The 21,625-nt window shown below is 46.0% G+C and overlaps 1 protein-coding gene across 1 annotated transcript in view; it reads right to left on the bottom strand.

The window, feature by feature from the left end:
- Positions 1 to 21,625, bottom strand: part of GIGYF1 (GRB10 interacting GYF protein 1) — a gene marked incomplete in the record, with an annotated part of 2,892,461 nt that overhangs the window by 358,783 nt on the left and 2,512,053 nt on the right. The window contains 1 exon segment of the mRNA XM_044077309.1: positions 7,441 to 7,497. Within this exon segment, the coding sequence (XP_043933244.1) occupies positions 7,441 to 7,497 (57 nt within the window).

Genomic DNA, 21,625 nt, shown 5'->3' with positions numbered 1-21,625 from the left:
CCCAAGCAGGAGTAGGAGCCCTTCGTGGGGGTCTTATGTTCTTTGCCCCTCTAAGAAATTGCTTAAACAAAGGATGGGAAAACAAAGGAGGGTCACAATCATAGTGAGCAGAAATGGCTGCAGCATGAACCTTTATCGAGGAGAAAGACAAACCCTTGTCCAATAACTCAGTAAGATATTGAAGAGAAACACTTAAATCAGGCTTGGAAACATCAAATTTCTTCGCTCTGCTCCAAAGAAAAAATCTCCTCCATTTATCTGCGTAAACTTTCCTTGTACTAGGCCTTCTGGCCTCCAAAATAACATTCAAAACTTGCTGTGGAAGCTGAGACCCTCCAGGGTCTAGAACAGAATATGCCAGGCTGTGAGATGCAGAGACTGAATCTTGACAATGAGGAAGTGATTGCCCTCCTGAGACAAAATATGCGGAACCAAAGGCAGAGGCCATGGAGGCTCCCGTACTAAACTCCTCAGTAGTGGGTACCAGTGCTGTCGAGGCCAATCCGGCGCTATCAGAATCATGGATGGCTTGTCTATTCTGGCCTTCAGGAGTACTTTGGGAATGAGAGGCAGAGGTGGAAAGGCATAGACGTGAAGATTGCTCCAACTGAATGATAGAGCATCCACCTTCCAAGCTGTGGGATGAAACATTTTTGTGCAAAACCTTGGCAACTGGTAATTTAGTGGAGAAGCGAACAGATCTATGTCTGGAGTCCCCCATAACACTGTCAACTTTTGAAACACATGAGAATCCAGTTTCCACTCGTGAGGATCCACAATTTGTCTGCTCAACACATCTGCTAAGGAGTTCTGTGCTCCTGGTAGAAACCTTGCCTGAAGATGGAGTTGTAAACTGAGAGCAGTCTCCCACAAAATCATCGCTTGCCTGCAAAGAGGGTACGAATGGGTTCCCCCTTGCTTGTTGATGTACCACATGACAGTAGTGTTGTCTGTTTGAATCAACACCTGTCCTGGGTGAAGTAAATCCCTGAAAGCCATCAATGCAAATTGAACTGCTAACATCTCCTTCAAGTTGATATGCAAATGTTGAAGTCTGACAGGCCACGTGTCTTGCACCCATTTTCTATTGAGGTGTGCTCCCCAAGCCTTGTCCGAGGCATCTGTCGTTAAAATCTGACTCGCCTCTGGTCGGGTCACAGAGAGTCCCTTGTTTAGGTGACATTCCTGAGCCCACCACAAAAATTCCTTCTGAATGCAAGGTATTATTGGAATGACAGTGTCTAGATCTTGGCAGTGTTGTGTCCATACATTTTGAGATACCATTGAAGCTTCCTCATATGCAGTTTGGCATTGGGAAGCACCAGAATACAAGATGCCATGAACCCCAAGGCTTGAAGGACTGTCCTTGCAGTCAGCCTGGACTGTAGAGACATTTGATGGAAATAAAGAGAAAGGCTTCTTTGTTTGGCCGGGGTCAAAAGGCCATCTGGGAAGCTGTATTCAGTCTCACACCCAGAAAGCACATGTCCTGAGAGGGTACTAGACTGGACTTTGTTTCGCTTCACAGAATACCCTAGGCATCTTAACACTACCATCACATACTGTAGATGATGAAGTTCGTCCTTGTGTTGTGCAATAATCAGGCAATCGTCCAAATAAGGATAAATCTGTATTCCTCTTAACCTGAAAAGGCTATCACTGGAGCCAGAACCTTTGTGAACACTCTGGGCAGTAGATAAGCCAAAGGGCAATGCAGAGAACTGATAATGTAAATTTCCAGCCGAAACGCAGGTACCTCCTGCAACTGGGCCTGATAGGAACATGAAGATAAGCCTCTTTGAGATCCAGAGTTACCATCCAGTGATCTTTTCCCAACAGAGGTAAAAGCTGCTGTAACGTCAGCATTTTGAACTTTGGAATGTCCAGATAAGTGTTGAGGATAGATAAATCCAAAATTGGTCTCCACGTGTTCCCTTTCTTTGGTACTAGAAACAGGTGAGAATAAAATCTTAGTCCCACTTCTGACAGAGGAACTGGCTGAATAGCTCCTATTTGAAGAAGTAAAGAAATCTGCTTGTGAGCTTCTATCCTTTGCCGAGGAGGAACGTCTGGCATGCCTTTGAAAGGAGGCAATGTATGGAAATAAAACTTGTAGCCTCGGTTTATAATGTCCAATACCCATTTGTCCTGGGTGACTAACAGCCAGTTTTGCTTGAAGAGTGCTAACTTTCCTCCCAAAGGAGCTGCCAGGCAAGAAGAATCTGGCAGCTGAAAATGCAGGTCATTGGGCCTGTTTACGAAAGGACTGGCCCCTGCCCTCACCTGCAGATTGTGCAGGCGAACTCCAAGTTCTAGGCCTGAAAGTACTCTGAGCTCTGCTCCTGCCACGTCTAGATCTACCCCTAGATTGAGAATCAGAAGAAGGGTAGGTCCACCCCTTAGTAGGCCAATTTCTACTAAACTTTGGAGGTTGCACCTGCAAAAAATCCTTAACAGTCTGCATAGACTTAGCCTTGTCTTCCATTTTCTTCAAAACCGACTCCACAGGGGGACCAAACAAAACTTCAAACTGTAAAGGGGCATCCAGAATTCTAGTTTTAACATGCTCGGACAAATTCTGATCCTTAAGCCAGGCGTGCCTGCGAAGAACTGAACCAGTGGCAGCCACCCTAGAAGAGGCCTGCACAGCATCAAAACCACACTGCAAAGAATGCTTACCCACCTGTTCAGAGACATGTACTAAATCCTGCAATTCTTTACACTCTATGCCGTCTGCCAAAGCATCCACTTTAGATTTTAGCTGAGAAAGGAGGAAATTCTGATACTTCAACATATGAAACTGGCAATTTAAAGCCCTCATTGCTAAAGTAGAAGAGGTATACACCTTCTTACCCCATCTATCCAAAGCTCTAGCTTCCTTATCTAGAGGAACCGGATTCTTTACAACAGAGGCTCTAACACCCTAAGGCCCCTGACTAATAGTTTCTGGGTCCGCCCTAGGACTCTTAAACAGATATTTATGAGCCTCAGGCACCCTGTAATATCTGTCCGGTTTAACTGGCGCAGGAGGCAAAGAATCTGGATTAAGGGAAGCCTCCGAGAAAACATCTTGAACAACATCCAAAACAGGAGGTATAGCCAAGGGTCTATGCTGTGGTAAAAACAAGAATTCCCTAAGCCTCTTCCTTGAATCAGAGAAATCCTGTCCTTCCCACTTAAAATGCTCCCTCATGGAATGCAAAGTTTCTGAAAATGAAAAATCCTCTGGAGGAGAAGCAGAAGGAGTGGAATCCTCTGCATCAGAATCCGAATAAGGAGGAAAATCTAGAATATCTTCACCAGAGGCCTGATCCAAACTTTCCAACTCTGGCTCCACCCTGGGCCTCTTATCAGGAGGGGGCATAGAACCTCTAATTAAAGTAATCAAATCTTCTGCCATTTTAAGCATGTGCTTTTTAGGCACAGACCCAGAAGTACCTGGAGGGACACCAGAGGAAGGCAAAACAGACCTGCCCTTAGAAGAAGCCTTAGTAATAGAAGCAGAAGGCCTAACCACCTTAGGCATAGAAGGGAGAACAGTAACTTGAGAAGCCCCTTCAGCCTGACCTGACTCCTGGGAGGCCACATCCTGCAAAATCAAAGTTTCCCCCTGAGACTCAACAGAAACTTCAGCCGGATCCCCCTGCTCTACTGTAGCTTCTGCAGGACCGGCGTCCGAAATGGACGAATCAACCTGTCTAGGTTTCAAGGATTTGTCTTTGCGCTTCTTCGTGGAAGCGGGCGTCGGAGGATCCGACGGCATATTATAATTACACCGCTTACCAAAGACTAACCTAGCACAATCTAACCTTCTTTATAGTGCTTATTAAACCTAGCACAAAACCGACACCCGACTACGTCGTGGTCCGGTCCCAAACAAGGAATGCAAAGAGTGATAATCCCTATGCGGTATCTGTTTCCCACAAGAAATACAATTATTCACTTTTTCTGACATCCGGAATTAACTGAGGCAAGAAAAAACAAAAATATTCCCCAACGGGGTACTTAGCCCAACTTGGTTTCGGTCTGAAACTCAGAATTCGAAAATTTCAGAACGCCGAACGGCACTCGCAACGCTGCTTCTGCATCGGACCATGTGGCAAAAAAGACTGAGGATATGACGTCGGTCATGCGCTTTTATACCCTGACGCTCTGATGTCAGTTCTGAGCGCCATGACCGACGTCAGCCTAATACTTTGGTATTCGGGCCGACCGAGGACAGCGGACTACCCATAAGTAAGGACTGCAACAATGTGAGATGAAGAACATCGCCAGGTTTCTGGGTACATTGATAGTCTTCCCCCGACTGCCTCAGAAGGTGGACAGTCGGGCAGCTCCTCAGGGGTGCTGGAAGGGTTTTGTCAGAGAAAGATTCTCTGCTACCCTGATTCTGCGGACCCCCCCTTGCCCCTCGGGCGGCGTCTATTATTGTTCCCTCCCCTACCTCTGGAGGGAAGCTCACCACGTGCGTCAGGCAGTACTCCCTGAGGTTTGCGGAACCACATTTTCCCACCTTTATGACCCTTAGGGTATGGTCTAGAAGGGGTAGAAAAATGGACTCCTACGGCAGAGAGAGTCTTGCCTTCCTGCTCGCACCTGGTCAATGTATCCTTCACTTGAGGTCCAAACAAGGCAGAACCGTCAAAGGGGGTGTTAGCGAAGGACGCCTTGAAGGGGTCGGCAAAGTTGCATCCAGGCGTGTCTCCTTAGAGCAACGCCCGTACCTTCAGCCCTACTCGCTCCATCGGCGGCATAGGAAATGAGCCACATGGAGGAGTTTACAATAGAGTTCAGGGTCCCTAGCTGGGAGTTAATCTTTTCCTGAGACCCCGCAGCTGATGGGTTCTGTAAGGTATCACCTAGTTCTTTGAGAAGGTCTCTCTGAAGATGGGTAAAATGGCACAAATAATTCAGCGAACGCATAGCAAAGGTCGCTGAAGAAAACATCCGCTTGCCGTACCTATCCATAGTCCTAGATTCCTTATTAGGAGGATGGACAGGAACTGAAGGGTCAGCCAACTCCTCCTTAGTGGCCGCCGCCACCACCACCATGGCATCAACGGGGACGCCCTTAGTGAGAAACTGCTTGTCCGAAGGGGCTGTAATAAATTTTGTGGGCCTCCGGGGAGTTGGTTCCATAGTATCCAGTACCGTCCACGCCTTCCGAGCCACCACCTTCATGAGTGGGTCGAAAGGCGGGGACACCCAGGAGGCGGAAGGGCGAGAACCGAACGCGTCCAGGTACACCGACTCGTCCTCGGAAGGGTTGAGGGCAGACCAGTTCCCCCTCTGTTTAAGGATCTCTAGGATGTCAGAAAATGAGACATCCTCAGAGGGGGACCTTGGGGACCCTTCCGAATCATCCAGGTCGGTGTCAGATGTCACTGACTCCGGGGGAGTCCACATGCTTCCCTCTTGCATGTCCTCTTCCTAGGGGGCTCCCCCACAGGATCAGGGGAGGCCTCAGAAGAGGATGATACGCCCAATGGGGCGACCTGGAGCATTGGTTCTCCATGCTTGGTTCGGGAGGGTAGGCAGAGGCCAAAGCAGGCACCATGGAAGGAGGGGCCGATGGGGCCGACCGTGGCACCAGTATAGGAGCCATCACGCTCCTCATGACCTCAAAGGCGCCCCTATCAGGCAGAGATGAGGGACCCAGCTCCGAAGAGATGAGAGCTCCTCCCGGCACCGAGAGGGACGGCTCCGAGGCCAATGTCAGGGCCGAACTCACCTGCGCCGATGCTGCGAGAGGGAAAACGGGGCCGGACAAGGGTCCGATGCCACTAGCCCCTTCGGAACCGACGAGGGAGTCTCGGCGCCCGGATCCCTCCAAGGACGGAGCCAATGAAAGGATCGGAGCCGACGAAGGAACCGATAAGGGTGGAATCGGTTCCGACGCCCCCACGATACCAACCCCGACGGCCTCCGGCTCCGAGCTCGAAGGAATAGTCGGAGGAGGAAATGGAGCAGGCGTTGGGGAAGCCGCTGTCTGTTGAGACGGGCTATGCAATAACTGGGCGAGCGCCTGCAACTTCAAAAGCCTACCGACTACCCTCTCGAGGTCGTGGTCCGAAAGCCTGGAAGATCTAGAGAAGTGAGACCTATGGCTCCGATCCGACAGCAAAGGGGACTTCAGAGCCGACCTGACCGACTCCAATGAAGGAGATCGGGAACGCTTTCGGCATGGAGACGGCTCCGACACCAAGGTCGGAGCCGACTGAGGCCTCGATGTATCGGTTCCATCTGGAACCGACGAGGCAGAAGGTCCGCTTGGCGCCAGACATGGAGCCGACGGTTTAGTGGACTTAGAAGGTTTTCCTGACAGAGGCTTGGTGGGAGAACCTTCGGGCTTTAATAAGCCCCTTAGGATGAGCTTATTTCTGCGTTCCTGCACGACTCTTGGGCTAAAAGCATGACAGATGGAACAAGAGTCCTGCAGGTGCAGAGGGCCCAAACAATACACACAAGAAGTGTGACAATCTGTCAGACATCTTCTGACAGCACGAGTCACACTTCTTGAATCCCGATATCTTGGTATCCTTAGACATGATACCACAGGAACGGGACAAAAAAGTCTAGACAAGTATACCAGACACAACAAACACACACACAACACTTGAAAAGACACTCTCAAAGTTACTACAATAAAACAAAATTCCACACACACACACACACACACACACACACACACACACACACACACACACACACTACTGAATGGAACCTGTACAAAAACTACTATAAAAGGGGGGGGGGAGGCCTAACCACCTTAAAGGTGGAAAAGAGTAAGGAAAACTATTAATAAAGGGGGGGGGAAGACTAGCCAAGAGACTACTAACACTACTAGAAAAGATCTAAGGGAAAAATATCCATCAAAAACTAGTTGTAAATATAAAAAATCTTAAATACGACCTGGAGCCGGTGAAAACGAAACCTTGTAGCTGAAGCGGCAAACGAGATCTGGGTATATGATGCCTAGCATTATGGGACACAGCATAGCCTCGAGCCGGTAAAAATAGCTCTCGAGCTTTAGTATTAGGCCGAGTCGGAGCCGAGGTTCGGCTCCGAACCCATCCAGCAAGAATGAAAGCGAGATTGAGAACTTAACATTAAATGTTCATTAAGGGCACACTACATATACTTACCCTCCTGCTGTTAAACAAACTTAACATAATGCAACAACAAATCAATACAGACTTTATAAACAAAATTAAGAGCGCCCGGCTACCAAAAACTTACAAATGTTAAGCACACACAGACATGACAAACACACAACTCTACCAATTTCAAATATCATATTCATAGTAAAACCAAAATTACAGTGAACATTCCCCAACGGATACAAGTGGATACCAAACCTCTAAGCATTCTACCTTCACTATACTAATTCAGTATAACAATAATATGGTAAAAAAAAATGCATGAAACTCCAATGCCTACCTGCAATCTTTCGGGTTGAATGGAAAAATTCATATTCAGATTCAGCTCTTTTGAAAACTAAAACATAAGGAAAAGTGGATTACACAAGGCAAATAAAATGCAGCATAAAAGTACAGCTTTGCTTATATGGTACTTTTTTAACCAATACAAAAGTGATTCAAACAAGACAAGAAAATTAAGTAGCAAAATTTATTTAGACGTGTACCTAGAGTCTTTTTTTTTTTTTATTTAAGTAATCAGAAATGTGCAGTCTTTTATAACCACTACACTGATGAAAATGTTATCATTTTCACTGGCTATACAGAAACCAAGTCCTAAAAGCTATATATATATATATATATATATGGGCTGCATCTACTATGCAACAGTTTCAAGACATTACCCATGAGGCCTTCACTGAAAGAAACGTGGATGACCAACTCGCAGCTTATACTGAATCCCAGTAAAAACCAAACTCATGATCTTTCAACCCTTCAGACCAGCAGAACCCCCCCCCCCCCACCCACCTTCCACATCATTGCTAGTAATAATAAAACAATTTATCCTGAACCACAAACAAAACTACTAGGAGTTATAATTGACAACAAGCTCAGGTTTGACTTACATATATCGCAAGCAAAAAAGATGATACACAAAAAAATGGGAACTTTATACAGAAACAAAAAAAAATCCTAACAGATAGCTCTAGGATAGCCGTAGCTAGAACCCACCTTCTGTCAACACTTCATGTGAAATTGTTCAATCTCACCGTTTGTTCTTACACACGGGTTCAGAGCCGATCCTCGGCTCCGAGTCGGCCGCATCACTAGCTCGCATCTTCGAGAAAGCTCGAGGCACAGTAATATCCCATGATCCTCCGGTGCTAACCCTCAAATCTAGTTTGCCGCTAGCAGCAGATCGCATCGAGAGGCTCGGGCCAGTACAATTTTTACTATTTTTTCTTGTTAAATATGGATAATTTTTTATATTTCTTATAATCTTTATCTTAGCATTTGATAGCTTTATATATATAGCAGTTGTGTGACTAGTTTAGGTAGTTTGTTACCTTAAAATTCTTAGTAAGGGCCTTAGGCCGTTTTTTTGTCTGTAATAGAATTTACAGTATTTAAAAGAAAGTTAACTTTTTCTAGTTTATTTTTTCTTTCAAAAATATATATATATATCTTAGTGTGCTGTGGTGTGTTTTTTTACATTTATATATACATACATATATCTCTTATATTGTAGTTAGAAATTTTTCAATATAGTGCTGTCTTTTTTTCTAGTAAAATGTCAGAAAAGACTAAAAGTGGATTTAAAAGGTGTCAGTGTGGACAGAAGATGTCCATTACTGACAACCATTCATCCTGCGTCTACTGTCTTGGCCCTCTCCACTTGCAGGAAGACTGTTCCATCTGTCATTCCTTTAGTGGGAGGGTCATGCTGGAAAGACGCAGGAAGTTGGTGGACAGAGGTTTGATCAAACCTGAGTTTCAAGAGGCCCTGGACAAGGCTGAACAGGTTTCGAAGTCTTCGAAGGGGTCGAAGTCTTCAAGAGTGTCGGAGCCCAAGTCATCGGCTCCGAGCACCTCTTTTCAAATTCGGACACCAGCTCCTATGACTTCGGTGCCGGGTGTCGAGACCTTATCTCTGCACAAGGCTCAGGTCTTGGAGCCGGTATCAGAGGTACCACCGTCTACTATCCTTTGCTCGGTGACGGCTTCGATCCCTTCGACCCGTTCTTCGAGGCCACTTTCCGACTCTGATGTGGACCGAGTGGTACAGAAGCTTATGGAGAACTCGGCTTTGTCAAAATTAATCGAGGTTTCATCCCAGCTGGTTTCGAAACTCTAAGCTATTCCAGTTCCCTCGACACTTCCTCCTCCGAGATCCGTCGAGTCATCGGTGTTAGGAGTCGAAGAACCGATGATTGTAGAGCCCTCGGTGCCGAAGCCTCCAGTAGTGCTATCTGCTCCGTTGACCTCGACTCCTTCGGAACCAGCCGGAGAGTCTCGGAGCCGAACATCTTTCCTGGGTTCCGGGGGGGGGGGGGGGATAGTCGAACCGAGATTTCGGTTCCGACTCTTCCTCTCGGTGCCTCGGCTCAGATCAGTTTGGATCCGTCCTCGGTGTCGGAGCCCGAGGTTCTGATTCCGGAGAAACGACCTCCTTCTTCGGATCGGGTCGGATCTTCGGGTCGGGGCACCGGTGCCTTTGACATCATGAGGAAGGTATTGTCGGATCAGACACATACTTCATCGGTATCTTTATCTCCTTCCCCAAAAGGTCCGCGTTCTGCTTCTGTGCCTTCGATACCTACCAAGCGTCGAGACCCAATGCCTCAGAAGTCCCCACAGGGAGACTCTTGTTCCTCAGATGCACCCCCAGAAGCTCCCACTGAGTATGTTCCGAGGAAACGACTGTGCAAGAGGAGGCACATAGATTCCCCACAGGAATCTCTTACATCTGATACTGATTTAGATGAAACAGAAGGGTCCCCACGGTCCACCTCTGAGGATGTCTCTTTTGCAGACATTTTGGAAATCCTGAAGCAAAGAGGGGACTGGCAAACCCTTACCCCTTCTGTGGATGAATCGGTTTTACTGAAGGCATTTGGGACTCAACCTTCTACCTCCTGGGTGACTCCTCCCTTTGACGATCTCATGGATCGAGTAGCACGGAGGGCTTGGGAAACACCTGATACAGTGGAACCAGTCCCTCGTAAACCCAACAAATACATGACAGCTCCCCAAGATAAAGCCTATCTTACAAAAGGAGTTCCCGTAGACACTATGGTGGTGGCGGCGGCCACTAAGAAAGAGATGTCTGAATCATCTTCCTCTGTCCATCCACCTAATAAGGATTCTAGGACAATGGACAGATATGGGAAGCGCATATTTAGTTTGGCGACTTTTTCCATCCGATCGCTCAACTACCTTACGCATTTCACGCGTTTACAAAGAGATCTCATTAAGGAATTAGGAGATACTCTTCAGGGACACACAGATGCTGCTGTCGCCGAGAAAGTGACAGCGCAACTTAACACCCTAAATTCCATAGTCAACTCGTCCATGAGGCTGATTTCATACGCAGCCGAAGGACCGAGTAGAGCGGCAGCTTCAGCGATTGCCCTGAGAAGACAATCCTGGTTGCGCTTATGCTCCTTTGCGGAAGCCTTTAAGTCTTCCTTTGCCAATGCCCCCTTTGATGGTGCCTCCCGGTTTGGGCCCAAAGTAAAGGAGACTCTCACAAGGTGTGAACAAGAAGGGAAGACCCTGTCTGCTGTAGGGGTCCGTTTTTCCGTTCCATCTAGACCCTACCCTAAAGGGCAATGAGGAGGAAAGATGTGGTTCCGAAAGACTCAGGGATCTTTTCAACACACCCAAAGTGACGCCCCCTCCAGAGGCAGAGGAGGGGGAAGAAATGGAAGATGCCGCCCAGCCGGCAATGGGGGTCCGCAAAATCAGGGTGACAGAGAGACCTTCTCTGGAAAACCCTTCCAGCACTCCTGAGTGCAGGCCTGGCTGTCCTACTCTGGAGGCAGTCGGGGGTCACTTGGCTTTATACCCAGAGGCCTGGCTATCTTACATCAGATTACTGGGTAAAAAGCATAGTTACCAGAGGCTACAACATTCCCTTCATAAAAATACCACCAAACTCCAAAAAACTCCCAGATGTTCCACCCAGTCTGCGAGACCAAGCAACCATAGAGATAAGAAGGTTGCTCGAAAACAGAGTCATCCAACCAGTCCCAGCGGACCAAATAGGATCCGGAACTTACACAAGGTTCTTTTTAGTTCCAAAGAAAACAGGGGACTGGAGGCCAATTTTAGACCTCAGCAAGTTAAATACCTTTGTGAAAAAGGAAAAGTTCCGGATGGTCACGCTTCAGTCAATCCTCCCTTTTCTGCAAAAGGGCGACTGGATGTGCTCTATAGATCTCAAAGACGCATACTACCATATCAAAATGGCCAGGGCGTCCAGAGATCACTTGCGCTAACGGGTGGGAGCCAGTCATTTCCAATTTCGCGCTCTGCCCTTTGGTCTCACCTCAGCCCCCAGGGTGTTCACCAAATGCATGGCAGTAGTAGCGTCTCACTTGAGATGAAAGGGATTCCGGGTGTTTCCTTATCTAGATGACTGGCTCCTTTCCGCCACCACCAAGTGTCGTCTTCTACAAGCCAGGGACTACACCATCAGTCTTTGCTCTTCACTAGGCATAACGGTGAATTTTGGAAAATCTGTCTTATCGCCGTCACAGCGTATCTTATTTATAGGAGCACAGCTAGACACTTCCCTGGCTCAAGTTACTCTCCCCCCATCAAGAGTGTCAGACCTCAGGCACCAAATTTCGCTCCTTCTTCACAACAACAGAGTCTCTGCACGACAAGTATTAAGAGTGCTAGGCTTGATGGCAGCATCCCTTCTTGTAGTTCCTTTAGGCAGGATGCACATGAGGATCCTTCAATGGATGCTATTACCAGTGGTCGTATCTACAACTTCCACTGTCTCACGAAATCTTGATCACGAATTATTGCAAGAAGGATCTCTTGTGGTGGATACACAGTCAAGACCTAACACTAGGACGACCCTTTGCATTACCCAGTCCGGTAGCAACTCTAACCACGGACGCTTCCCTGATAGGGTGGGGGGGATTCTTTCAGGGACAAACAGTCCAAGGTCAATGGTCCAACATGGAGTACAATCTGCACATCAATGTTCTAGAGATGAGGGCAGTGTTTCTAGCGTTGCAACACTTTCACAAGTCCTTACCTCGGGGAACAGTGACAGTTCAGACAGACAACATGTCAGTGGTCTGGTACATAAACAAGCAAGGGGGAACCAGATCTTACCCGTTATGCAGAGAGGCCCTCAGAATTTGGCAATGGGCAAAGTCCACTGGACGCTTTCTGATAGCAACGCACATCCCGGGGACTTCCAACGTAATCGCGGACAGGTTAAGCAGAGCCATCCTGTTCCCTCACGAGTGGTCCCTCAAACCTCAAGTGGTGGAAGAGATCTTCCGCAGATGGGGCCAGCCTTGCTGCGACCTGTTTGCATCCCCTTTGAATGCCAAATGCAGAAGCTATTTTGCCCTGTTACCCACCCCCCCCCCCCAGGGGGTGTCCCCAGGGACGCACTGGTATCTGATTGGCCCCGGGTCTCCTTTATGCTTTTCCTCCTGTTCCACTAATTCCCAGGTTTTTGCAGAAAGCCAAACATCTGGACAGGACCATAATACTGATAGCCCCATTCTGGCCTCGACAAATCTGGTTTCCTTCCTTCAATCCCATCAAGTGGAGGAACCATGGATTCTGGACCCGAGCCAGATCTGTTGACACACCTCGGGAGTTCCTCACACCTTCCTCAAGTCCCTCAAACTGACAGCTTGGCTGCTCCACTTCCCATCTTAGCCAGGTCGGAGTTACTATCTCCTGCAGTACAACAAATTATTGTATCTTCTCACAAACCATCTACAAGAAAATTGTACATCAGCAAATGGAACCGTTTTGCGCACTGGGCCTCCAAACAAGGTATAGATCCATTCGGGGCCCCAGTACACAAGATATTATATTTCCTTTCCTCACTTTTTCAAGAAGGAGCATCAACATCCACTATAAGGGTTCAACTGGCCGCTATATTCAATTTTCATATTGGCCATGAGGATGGTTCTCTTATGTCCCACAAGCTTTGTAAAGCCTTCATGAAAGGTAATTTTTATCTCCGTCCCCCTTTTCGTAATCCAATAGCACCTTGGAATCTTAATCTCATGCTGTCACAACTCATGTTGTCCCCTTTTGAACCAGCAACCACAACTCCATTAAATTTGCTTTCGTGGAAAACACTTTTCCTGGTTGCCATCACTTCAGCCAGAACAGTTTCAGAGTTACAGGCTCTATCTATCCGACCCCTGTACATGATTTTTCATCCGGATAGAGTAACCTTGCGCACCAATCCATCCTTTCTTCCGAAGGTTTGTTCGGTTCAGAATATCAATCAATCTATTGAACTGCCTACCTTCTTTAAAAATCATTCCAATAAGCTGGAATACACATTGCACAAGTTGGACGTTCACAGACAACTAAGATTTTACTTGCATAGGACAAAAGAGTACAGAAAGTCAGATCAACTATTTGTCTCATATGCTGACCAAAGAAAAGGACAGGCAGTAACGAAGGTTACCTTATCCTAATGGCTCTCAGATTGCATAAATTTCGTATATGCTGAATCCAAACAACAACTCCCTTTCAAACCCAGAGCTCATTCTACAAGGGCGATTGCTACCTCTTCAGCCCATACCGCTCGTTTGCCTTTAGATACCATTTGTGCAGCGGCAACTTGGGCAAAACCACATACCTTTATCGCCCACTACAAGCTAGATAACAGCTCCAGGGACAGGGCGACGTTTGGTTCCACTGTACTCAGGAATGTTCTCCCTTGAGCCACCCGGGAAAAAGGAGCTAGGGGCGCTACCGTGTAAGAACAAGCGAGATTGAACAATTTCACATTAAGAAGTTATGTCTTACCATAACGATCTATGTGAATTGTTCATCTCCTTGTTCTTACATTCCCCCCCTCCATCCCCCGTCCTACGGTCTGGGAGAACGGTTTTCGATTAGATTCCTTTTCAGCCTTTTCTAGGTATGGTTGACATGTTATTAACATCAGTAATGGCATCTTTTATCCTCTACCTGGCAGTACGGTTTCAGACAATTGTAGTATTTGTTCATAAGTGTTTTAGACACATTTCTAAGAGGGATTCTTCTGGTATAGCAAACTAGATCTGACGGTTAGCACAGGAGGATCATGGGATATTACTGTGCCTCGAGCTTTCTCGAAGATGCGAGCTAGTGATGCGGCCGACTCGGAGCCGAGGATCGGCTCCGAACCCATGTGTAAGAACAAAGGCGAGATGAACAATTCACATGGATCGTTATGGTAAGACGTAACTTCTTATTTATGCCTCTCCCATACTTACCAATCTTAAAAAGGCAGATTTAAACAAATTAGATATGCTACAACAAAACTGCAAAATTTGCCACAGACTCCGCACTCATGACACACCACTGCCATACCTTAAAAAAAACTCTCTTGGCAAGAACTTCCACAACTCTTAACCTACAATCAATTAATCATGGCTCAGTTATTTATCAGGCCGAGAACACCGCAGCTCTTAAAAAATTTACTACAACTCTATTCTAATAAATGTACACTTCACTCAACAAATTAATTACTATTACAGGTCACCAAATCATTAAATGCTGCAGGTGATTCTCTATACACAAACTATGTTGCAAAACGTTGAAAGACCCTCCCTCAGGCCATCAGAAGCACCAATAACCCCATATAATTTAGGAAACTACTCAAAAACATATTTAGAAGAGTCATTGCTTTGCTCATGTAACAGCCCAGGTTAGCAATAAAAATACTTTTTATTCATATGAATGTCCTATTTACACACACACACACACACACACACACACACACACACACACACACACACACACACACACACACACACCTGTGCTAATTCACTTTTCTATCAGTCTAACTTGTAATTTATACCAATCATTCTTTACTAATTTTTCACACAGATCAGATACATTTATTCTTTTACTCATCCCAAAACAATTGCTTTATACTTCCGAATGTTCCAATGATTTTACCTGTCCTGTAAAAGTACCCGATTAACTCTATATGCTTATTGGATTCCACAGACATTGTTTATCTATTCTTATTTGTGTGTATAGATTATTGGTGTGTATAGAAATCATCACTTTAAGTACTATGTTATGTTACTATACATGGTGCTTTTCTCGCAGGGCCTCCACTGAAAAAGGGCTCTATCCCAGACTCACTGTCCCGGTAAACAAATGTAAAATTAATAAAAATAAAAGCTAAAAAAGACTGCAAGGCCAATCCTTGAATTATGTAAATGATAGGTGAAATTCCGCAATACACACCAGACATGACTGAATAAGGGTAGCAAAAGTGCAGTAGTCTTATGGGATGGACTACTTTAAAAGTAACACCAAGCCTCATCTTTCCAATGTCTGAAGCAATTTAATGGGGGGTTGGATGTTGGTATAATGGTAAAGGTGTTTACCTCATCTGACAGTAAAACTGGCTAAGGCAGCTATTATGAACCTATCTCCCCTTTCCTTGTATGAATCAATCTGTCACACCCAGTACAAAGTAAAATAATTAATGTCTTCTAACTCCCACTACCTGTGGAACCTACTGCTTTGCATGCACAATATCCACCCAGTGAAATTCCTTGCCCAGAGAAATTGAACTTAATTCCAACAGTAAATGCAAAAGACAGACGCGTCTCTTCTAAAAACAGATGTGGCAAATTGTCAGCAGAATTGCATCCCACATACAGGACTCAACACTTTATGCTATATATCCCATGTCCCTTTATGGGAACTTTTAAGGTAGCACACTTGAACTCTATTCTTAATTTACTGTTTGTGCAACTGCCGGTTTATCTCCCAGTGATAATGCAAACCTCACAGAATCTCAAACCTGTGACCCTCAGTAATTAAGCATCCCTCAAACAAACTAATTCTGGATAAAGAATGCTACTAAAATATATTCCTAGATGGAACTACCTCCTTTCTGCTTATTTGTGAAACTTTGGCCCTCAGCTCTGTGTACTAATTTTCATGCAACCCTCGGGGTTATTTGAGTTCGAGACCCCTGAAAGTACAGTTGTGTACCTACCATAAATGTAGATGTTCGAGTGTATTCACTGTTGCAGTCATTACTCTTGAGTTATCCTGCTGGCAGGCTACCCTCAGTCGGCCAGAATTCCAAAGTCTAGGTCCGGCGTCGGTTGCTGTCGCCTCTTCCCTGACGTCAGTGTGCCAGGGGTATAAAAGAAGCAGCCAACAACATTTTCTTCAGTTATCCCTGCCCCAGATGTCAGGTGCCCCCAAATTGGTAGGCTGAAAAATATGCCAATAAAAAGCATGCACAAAAATAACATTTCCTTCATCTACAAGCAAATACACCAAATAGGTTGCATAGGATAGAGAAGTGCAGATAAGCAAAGAAAAGGGTGATGGTGGGTGGGTAACCTGGACTGCAACAGTGAATACACTCAAACATCTACATTTATGGTAGGTACACAACTATACTATGTTCATCATGTTTCACTGTTGCAGTCATTACTCTTCGGTTGAATCCCAAAGCTGAGGATGGGTGGCTGGGCTAAAAAGGATTAGGAGAGGCTATGAGGCCCTGCAGAACTGCAATGGCAAAACCTGCTCTGGACTTGGAGTAAAGGGGTAAGTGGTAGTGCTTTCTGAAAGTGTGCACTGAACTCCAAGTTGCAGTCTCTAAAATATCTTGGTTGGTACTCCTCTGAGGGAGGCTGCTGTGCTGGTGAAATGAGGCCTAATGCCCTTAGGCACTGATTTGCCATGTTGAAAATAGCAGAAACGGATGCAATGGCCTATCCATTTAGAAATGGTCTGTTCTGAGATAGCCTTTCCTTGTGATCCTGCAGCATATGACACTAAAAGTTGCTTAGTCTTTCTGAAAGCTTTAGTTCTGTCCAAGTAGAAGTGTAACTGCCTGTGTATGCCCAAAGAATGCAGAATTTTCTCACCCTTGTTCTGTGGATTTGGATAAAAGGTAGGCAAGTGAATGGTTTGGGTTGAGGGCCACACTGGACACCACCTTAGGCATAAATGTAGGGTTTGTCCTCAGAGAAACCCTGTCTGGATGAAAAATGATAAAAGGTTCCACAGCCATGGGTGCTTTTAACTCAGAGACTTGCCTTGCAGAGGTTATTGCTAGGAGCAGAGTTGTTTTCCAGGATAAGAATTTTATATCTGCTGTTAATGCTGGCTCAAAAGGAGGCAGTTGAGTTTTTCCAAAACATAATTGAGGTCCCAGGCCGGAATTGGTGCTCTCCTTGGAGGCCTAATGTTTTTGGCCCCTCTGAGGTACTGCCTTATTAAACGATGAGAAAAGATAGCTGGTTCCATATTGTAATGGGCTGAAATGGCAGAGGCATGAATCTTAATTGATGAGAAAGAAAGGCCTTTGTTCAGCATCTCAGTTAGATATTGTAAAATCTGAGGGATATTTGGTACGCACGTGTCAATGCTTTGTTCCTGGTTCCAAGCACAGAATCTCTTCCATTTTTCTGCATAAGATTTTCTGGTACTGATCCTCCTAGCCTCCAAGATAACATCCATAACAGCTTTTGAAACAGGAGTATTCTGAATGGCTGCATTATCCGCCATGCTGCCAGATTTAAGGTCCTGAGTTGGCTGTGCAGGTTCTGATTGTTTTATTGGGTCAGCAAGTGAGAAGTTTGAGGCAATATCCATGCTGGACCTTGAGACAAGCACTTTAGGATTGGGTACCAGTGCTGACGTGGCCAGTCTGGTGCAATCAATATCATTTTTGGCTTCTCTTTGACCTTTAGGAGTACCCTGGGAAGGAGAGGCAGTGGAGGAAAGGCAAATACTGTTGGATTTTTCCAGCTGAAGGACAGGGCATCCACTTTCCATGCTTGCTTGTGATAAATCCTTGTGCAAAATCTCTGCAATTGGCAGTTGTGTGGGGAGGCAAATAGATCTATGTCTGGGCATCCCCATTTCCTTAGTATCATGCGGAAGACCTGTGGATCCAGTTTCCAGTCGTGGGGATCCATGAGGTTTCTGCTTAGTTCGTCTGCCAGAGTATTTGTTTTTCCTGGCAGGAATTGTGCTCGCAGGTGAACTTGAAAAGCCAATGCTGTGGCCCATAAGGTCATTGCTTGTCTGCAGAGGGGGTAGGAATGTGTACCTCCCTGCTTGTTTATGTACCACATGACCGTAGTGATGTCTGTCTATCAGTATCTGTCCTGGATGAAGCAGGTCCTTGAAAGCTGTCAGGGCATTTTGAACAGCTAGCATCTCTTTTTGATTGATGTGAAGATGCATCTGTTTTGCAGGTTATGTGCCCTGAATACATTTTCCTGCCATATGGGCCCCCCAGGCATAATCTGATGCATCCGTTGTCAGTGTCTGTCTGGCTGTGGGGTAAACTGAATGGCAGACCCTTGTGGTGATAGGCTTCTTCCCACCATCGAAACTCCTGTTGCAGGCAGGGAATGAGTGCAATTACTGTCTCCAGGCTGTGGCAATGCCGAGTCCAAACACTTTTTAGATACCATTGTAGTTTCCTCATATGCAGTCTGGGATATGGAATTAGTACAATGCAGGATGCCATGAAACCCAAGGTCTGCAGGGTTTTCCTTGCAGATAAGTGGGTTTTTGTTGCCAATTTCTTGAAGTAAGTAGTCAGTTGCTTTTGTTTGTCTGGCATGAGATAAGCCATCTGGGCAGTTGTATTTAAGCTTGCACTCAGGAATATTATCTCTTGAGAGGGCACTAGTTTTGATTTCTTTTCGTTTACTGTGTACCCTAGGCCAATTAATAATCTTTTTACAAACGCCAGATGCTTTAGAAGAATGTCTTTGTTCTCTGCTTGAATTAGGCAGTCGTCCAAGTAGGGATATATTTGAATTCCTCTTTGTCTGCAAAACGCAATTACTGGTGCCAGGCATTTTGTGAAGACCCTGGGCGCAGTAGATAAGCCAAAGGGCAGGCAGAGAATTGATAATGCATTGAGCCAGCTATGAATCTGCGGTATCTTCTGCAAGACTGTCTGATTGGAACATGCAGGTATGCCTCTTTTAGGTCCAAAGTTACGAGCCAAGCCTTCTTGCCCAGCATGGGCAGTAGCTGCTGTAGAGTCAGCATCTTGAATTTTGGAACTTCCAGAAAGAATTTAGTATAGACAGGTCCAGTACTGGTCTCCAGGTTTTGACCTTTCTAGGTACTAGGAAAAGTCTGGAGCAAAATCCTTGCCCCTGCTCTTGTTGTGGTACTTGCTGAATGGCCCTCATGTCCATGACGGCTGTAATTTGTTTGTGTGCATCTGTCCATTGATTGTGTGGCAGGTCTGGCATACCTTTTGACCATCGTAGAGTGTGAAAATGGAACCTGTAGCTTTGGGACACTATGTTCAGGACCCATTTGTCTTGGGTAACCAATTGCCAACTTGATGAAAAAAGTGCTAGTTTTCCCCTTAAGGGGGCTGCCAAAAGAAAAGTGCTTGGATCTGGCAAGGGAAAGTCATTGGGACTGTTTCCTGTATGGTTGTGATTTGTCTTCTCCACTTTTGGATGAGCCTTGGGGCTGAGATCTGCCTCTGGGACGCCTGTATCTGCCTCTTTGTGGTCTGTCTGACACTGGAAAAGACCAATTTTTAGAAGGCCAGTTCCTGCTAAACCTGGGTGGCTGTACCTGTAAGAAATCCTTGACTGTCTGCATGGATTTTGCTTTATCTTCCATTTTTTTCAACACCTCTTCTGCTTTAGTACCACACAAAGTATCATGCTGTAATGGTGCATCTAATAATTTTGCTTTAACATGATCAGGCAGATACTGCTCCTTGAACCAAGCATGCCTTCTAATAACAGAACCTGTAACAGCGGCCCTGCAAGAGGCCTCCAGTGAATCATAACCACAATGCAAAGTATGTTTTCCCACTTGTTCAGCTGCATGCAATAAATCCTGCAATTCCTTGTTCTCTGAACATTCGGTATTTGTCAACAATTTCTGTTTAAGCAGTGACATTAAATATTGCTGATATTTAAGCATATGAAACTGACAATTTAAAGCCCTTACAGCCAAGGTAGCAGAAGTGTAGACTCCCCCCCCCCCCCAATCTGTCTAGAGCCCTAGAATCCCTATCAGAGGGGACAGGGTTTTTTGCAGTGGAAGTTTTAACCCCTTTGGGACCCTGAGATATAGTTTCTGGGTCAGCAGCGGGGTTTTTATATAGGTATTTATGAGAATCCGGGATACTGTAGTATCTGTCTGGCTTAGCGGGTGCAAGGGGTAAAGAGTCAGGGGACAGGCCGGACTCTGAAAATACATCATCTACAATGTCTAGAACAGGTGGGAATAGCAAGAGGTCTGTACTGAGGAAGTAGCAGAAAGTCTCTGAGCCTTTTCTTAGATTCAGAATAATCTTGGCTCTCCCAGGGGAAATGCTCCCTCATGGTATGCAGGGTTTCCCCAAAAGAATAATCCTCAGGAGGAGAGGCTGAAGGAATGGTTTCTTCAGCATCAGAATCCTCATAGGGAAGCATGGAGTAATCCTGTTCAGAAGAGGAATCAGAGGCAATAGAAACCTGATCAGAAGAATCATACTCTGTCTCTTGCCTAGGCCTCTTATCAGGAGGCGGATGGGAGCCCCTGATCAAAGTAATTAGGTCTTCGGCCATTTTGAGCATCTGTTTTTTAGGCATGGAAGTCTGAGTAGGAGAATGCTGTACTTGTTTCTTTGTCTTTAGAGCTGCTATAGTCTTTGTCTTAGAAGGTGAAGATGGCTTAATATATAGTTGTGTAGGTCTGAAGACACCCTCAGAAGCCGATGGCTGCTCAGCGGCTGCGGACCCATCTGAGGGAATGATTTCCAAGTGTCCAACACCTTGAGTATCCAGAGGCCCAGTCGGCTCCACGTGAGTCGGAAGCGGCCTGTGGCTCTGAGGTAGCGGGCGCCAGGGACTGCGAAAGCGCCTCACTGAGAAACGGCGACTGGCCTAGCAGAGGCCTCGTCGTCGGTTTTGGACCTCGGATGCCTATCCTTTTCCTTGCATTTTTTGTAAACTCCGGTTGTCGGCTGTTCCGACGGCATTATATAATTAAATCTTCGGCCAAAGTAATGAAATGCAAAATCGAACCGATGCTTAACAGTGCGTTGGTTAAATTTAGCACAAAACCGACAGCTAGCAACGTTGTGATCAGGGCCTAGGCAAGGAATACAGTAAGAGTGAAAATCCTTACGAGGTATTTGCTTCCCACAAGAAATACAATTGTTAACTTTTTCTGACATCGGTCTGGAGCAAGAAAAGTTTCCCCAACGGGGTACTTAGCTTTAATGAAGACTTCCGTTCTGAAATTCAGATTTGAAAATCGCAGGAGTCAGCCGACAGGCACTTGCGAACTGCTTTTGCTTCGGGCACCGCGTGGCAAGAAAGACTGAAGAAAATGGTGTCGGCTGCTTCTTTTATACCCCTGGTGCACTGACGTCAGGGAAGAGGCGACAGCAACCGACGCCGGACCTAGACTTTGGAATTCTGGCCGACTGAGGGTAGCCTGCCAGCAGGTTAACCCAAGAGTAATGACTGCAA

Source organism: Protopterus annectens, chromosome 7.part0, assembly GCF_019279795.1.
Source record: "Protopterus annectens isolate FY-2018-M chromosome 7.part0, PAN1.0, whole genome shotgun sequence".
Taxonomy (NCBI): Eukaryota; Metazoa; Chordata; order Ceratodontiformes; family Protopteridae; genus Protopterus; species Protopterus annectens.
The sequence above is the reverse complement of the archived record's forward strand: the minus strand, read 5'-3'. Positions and strand labels throughout refer to the sequence as shown.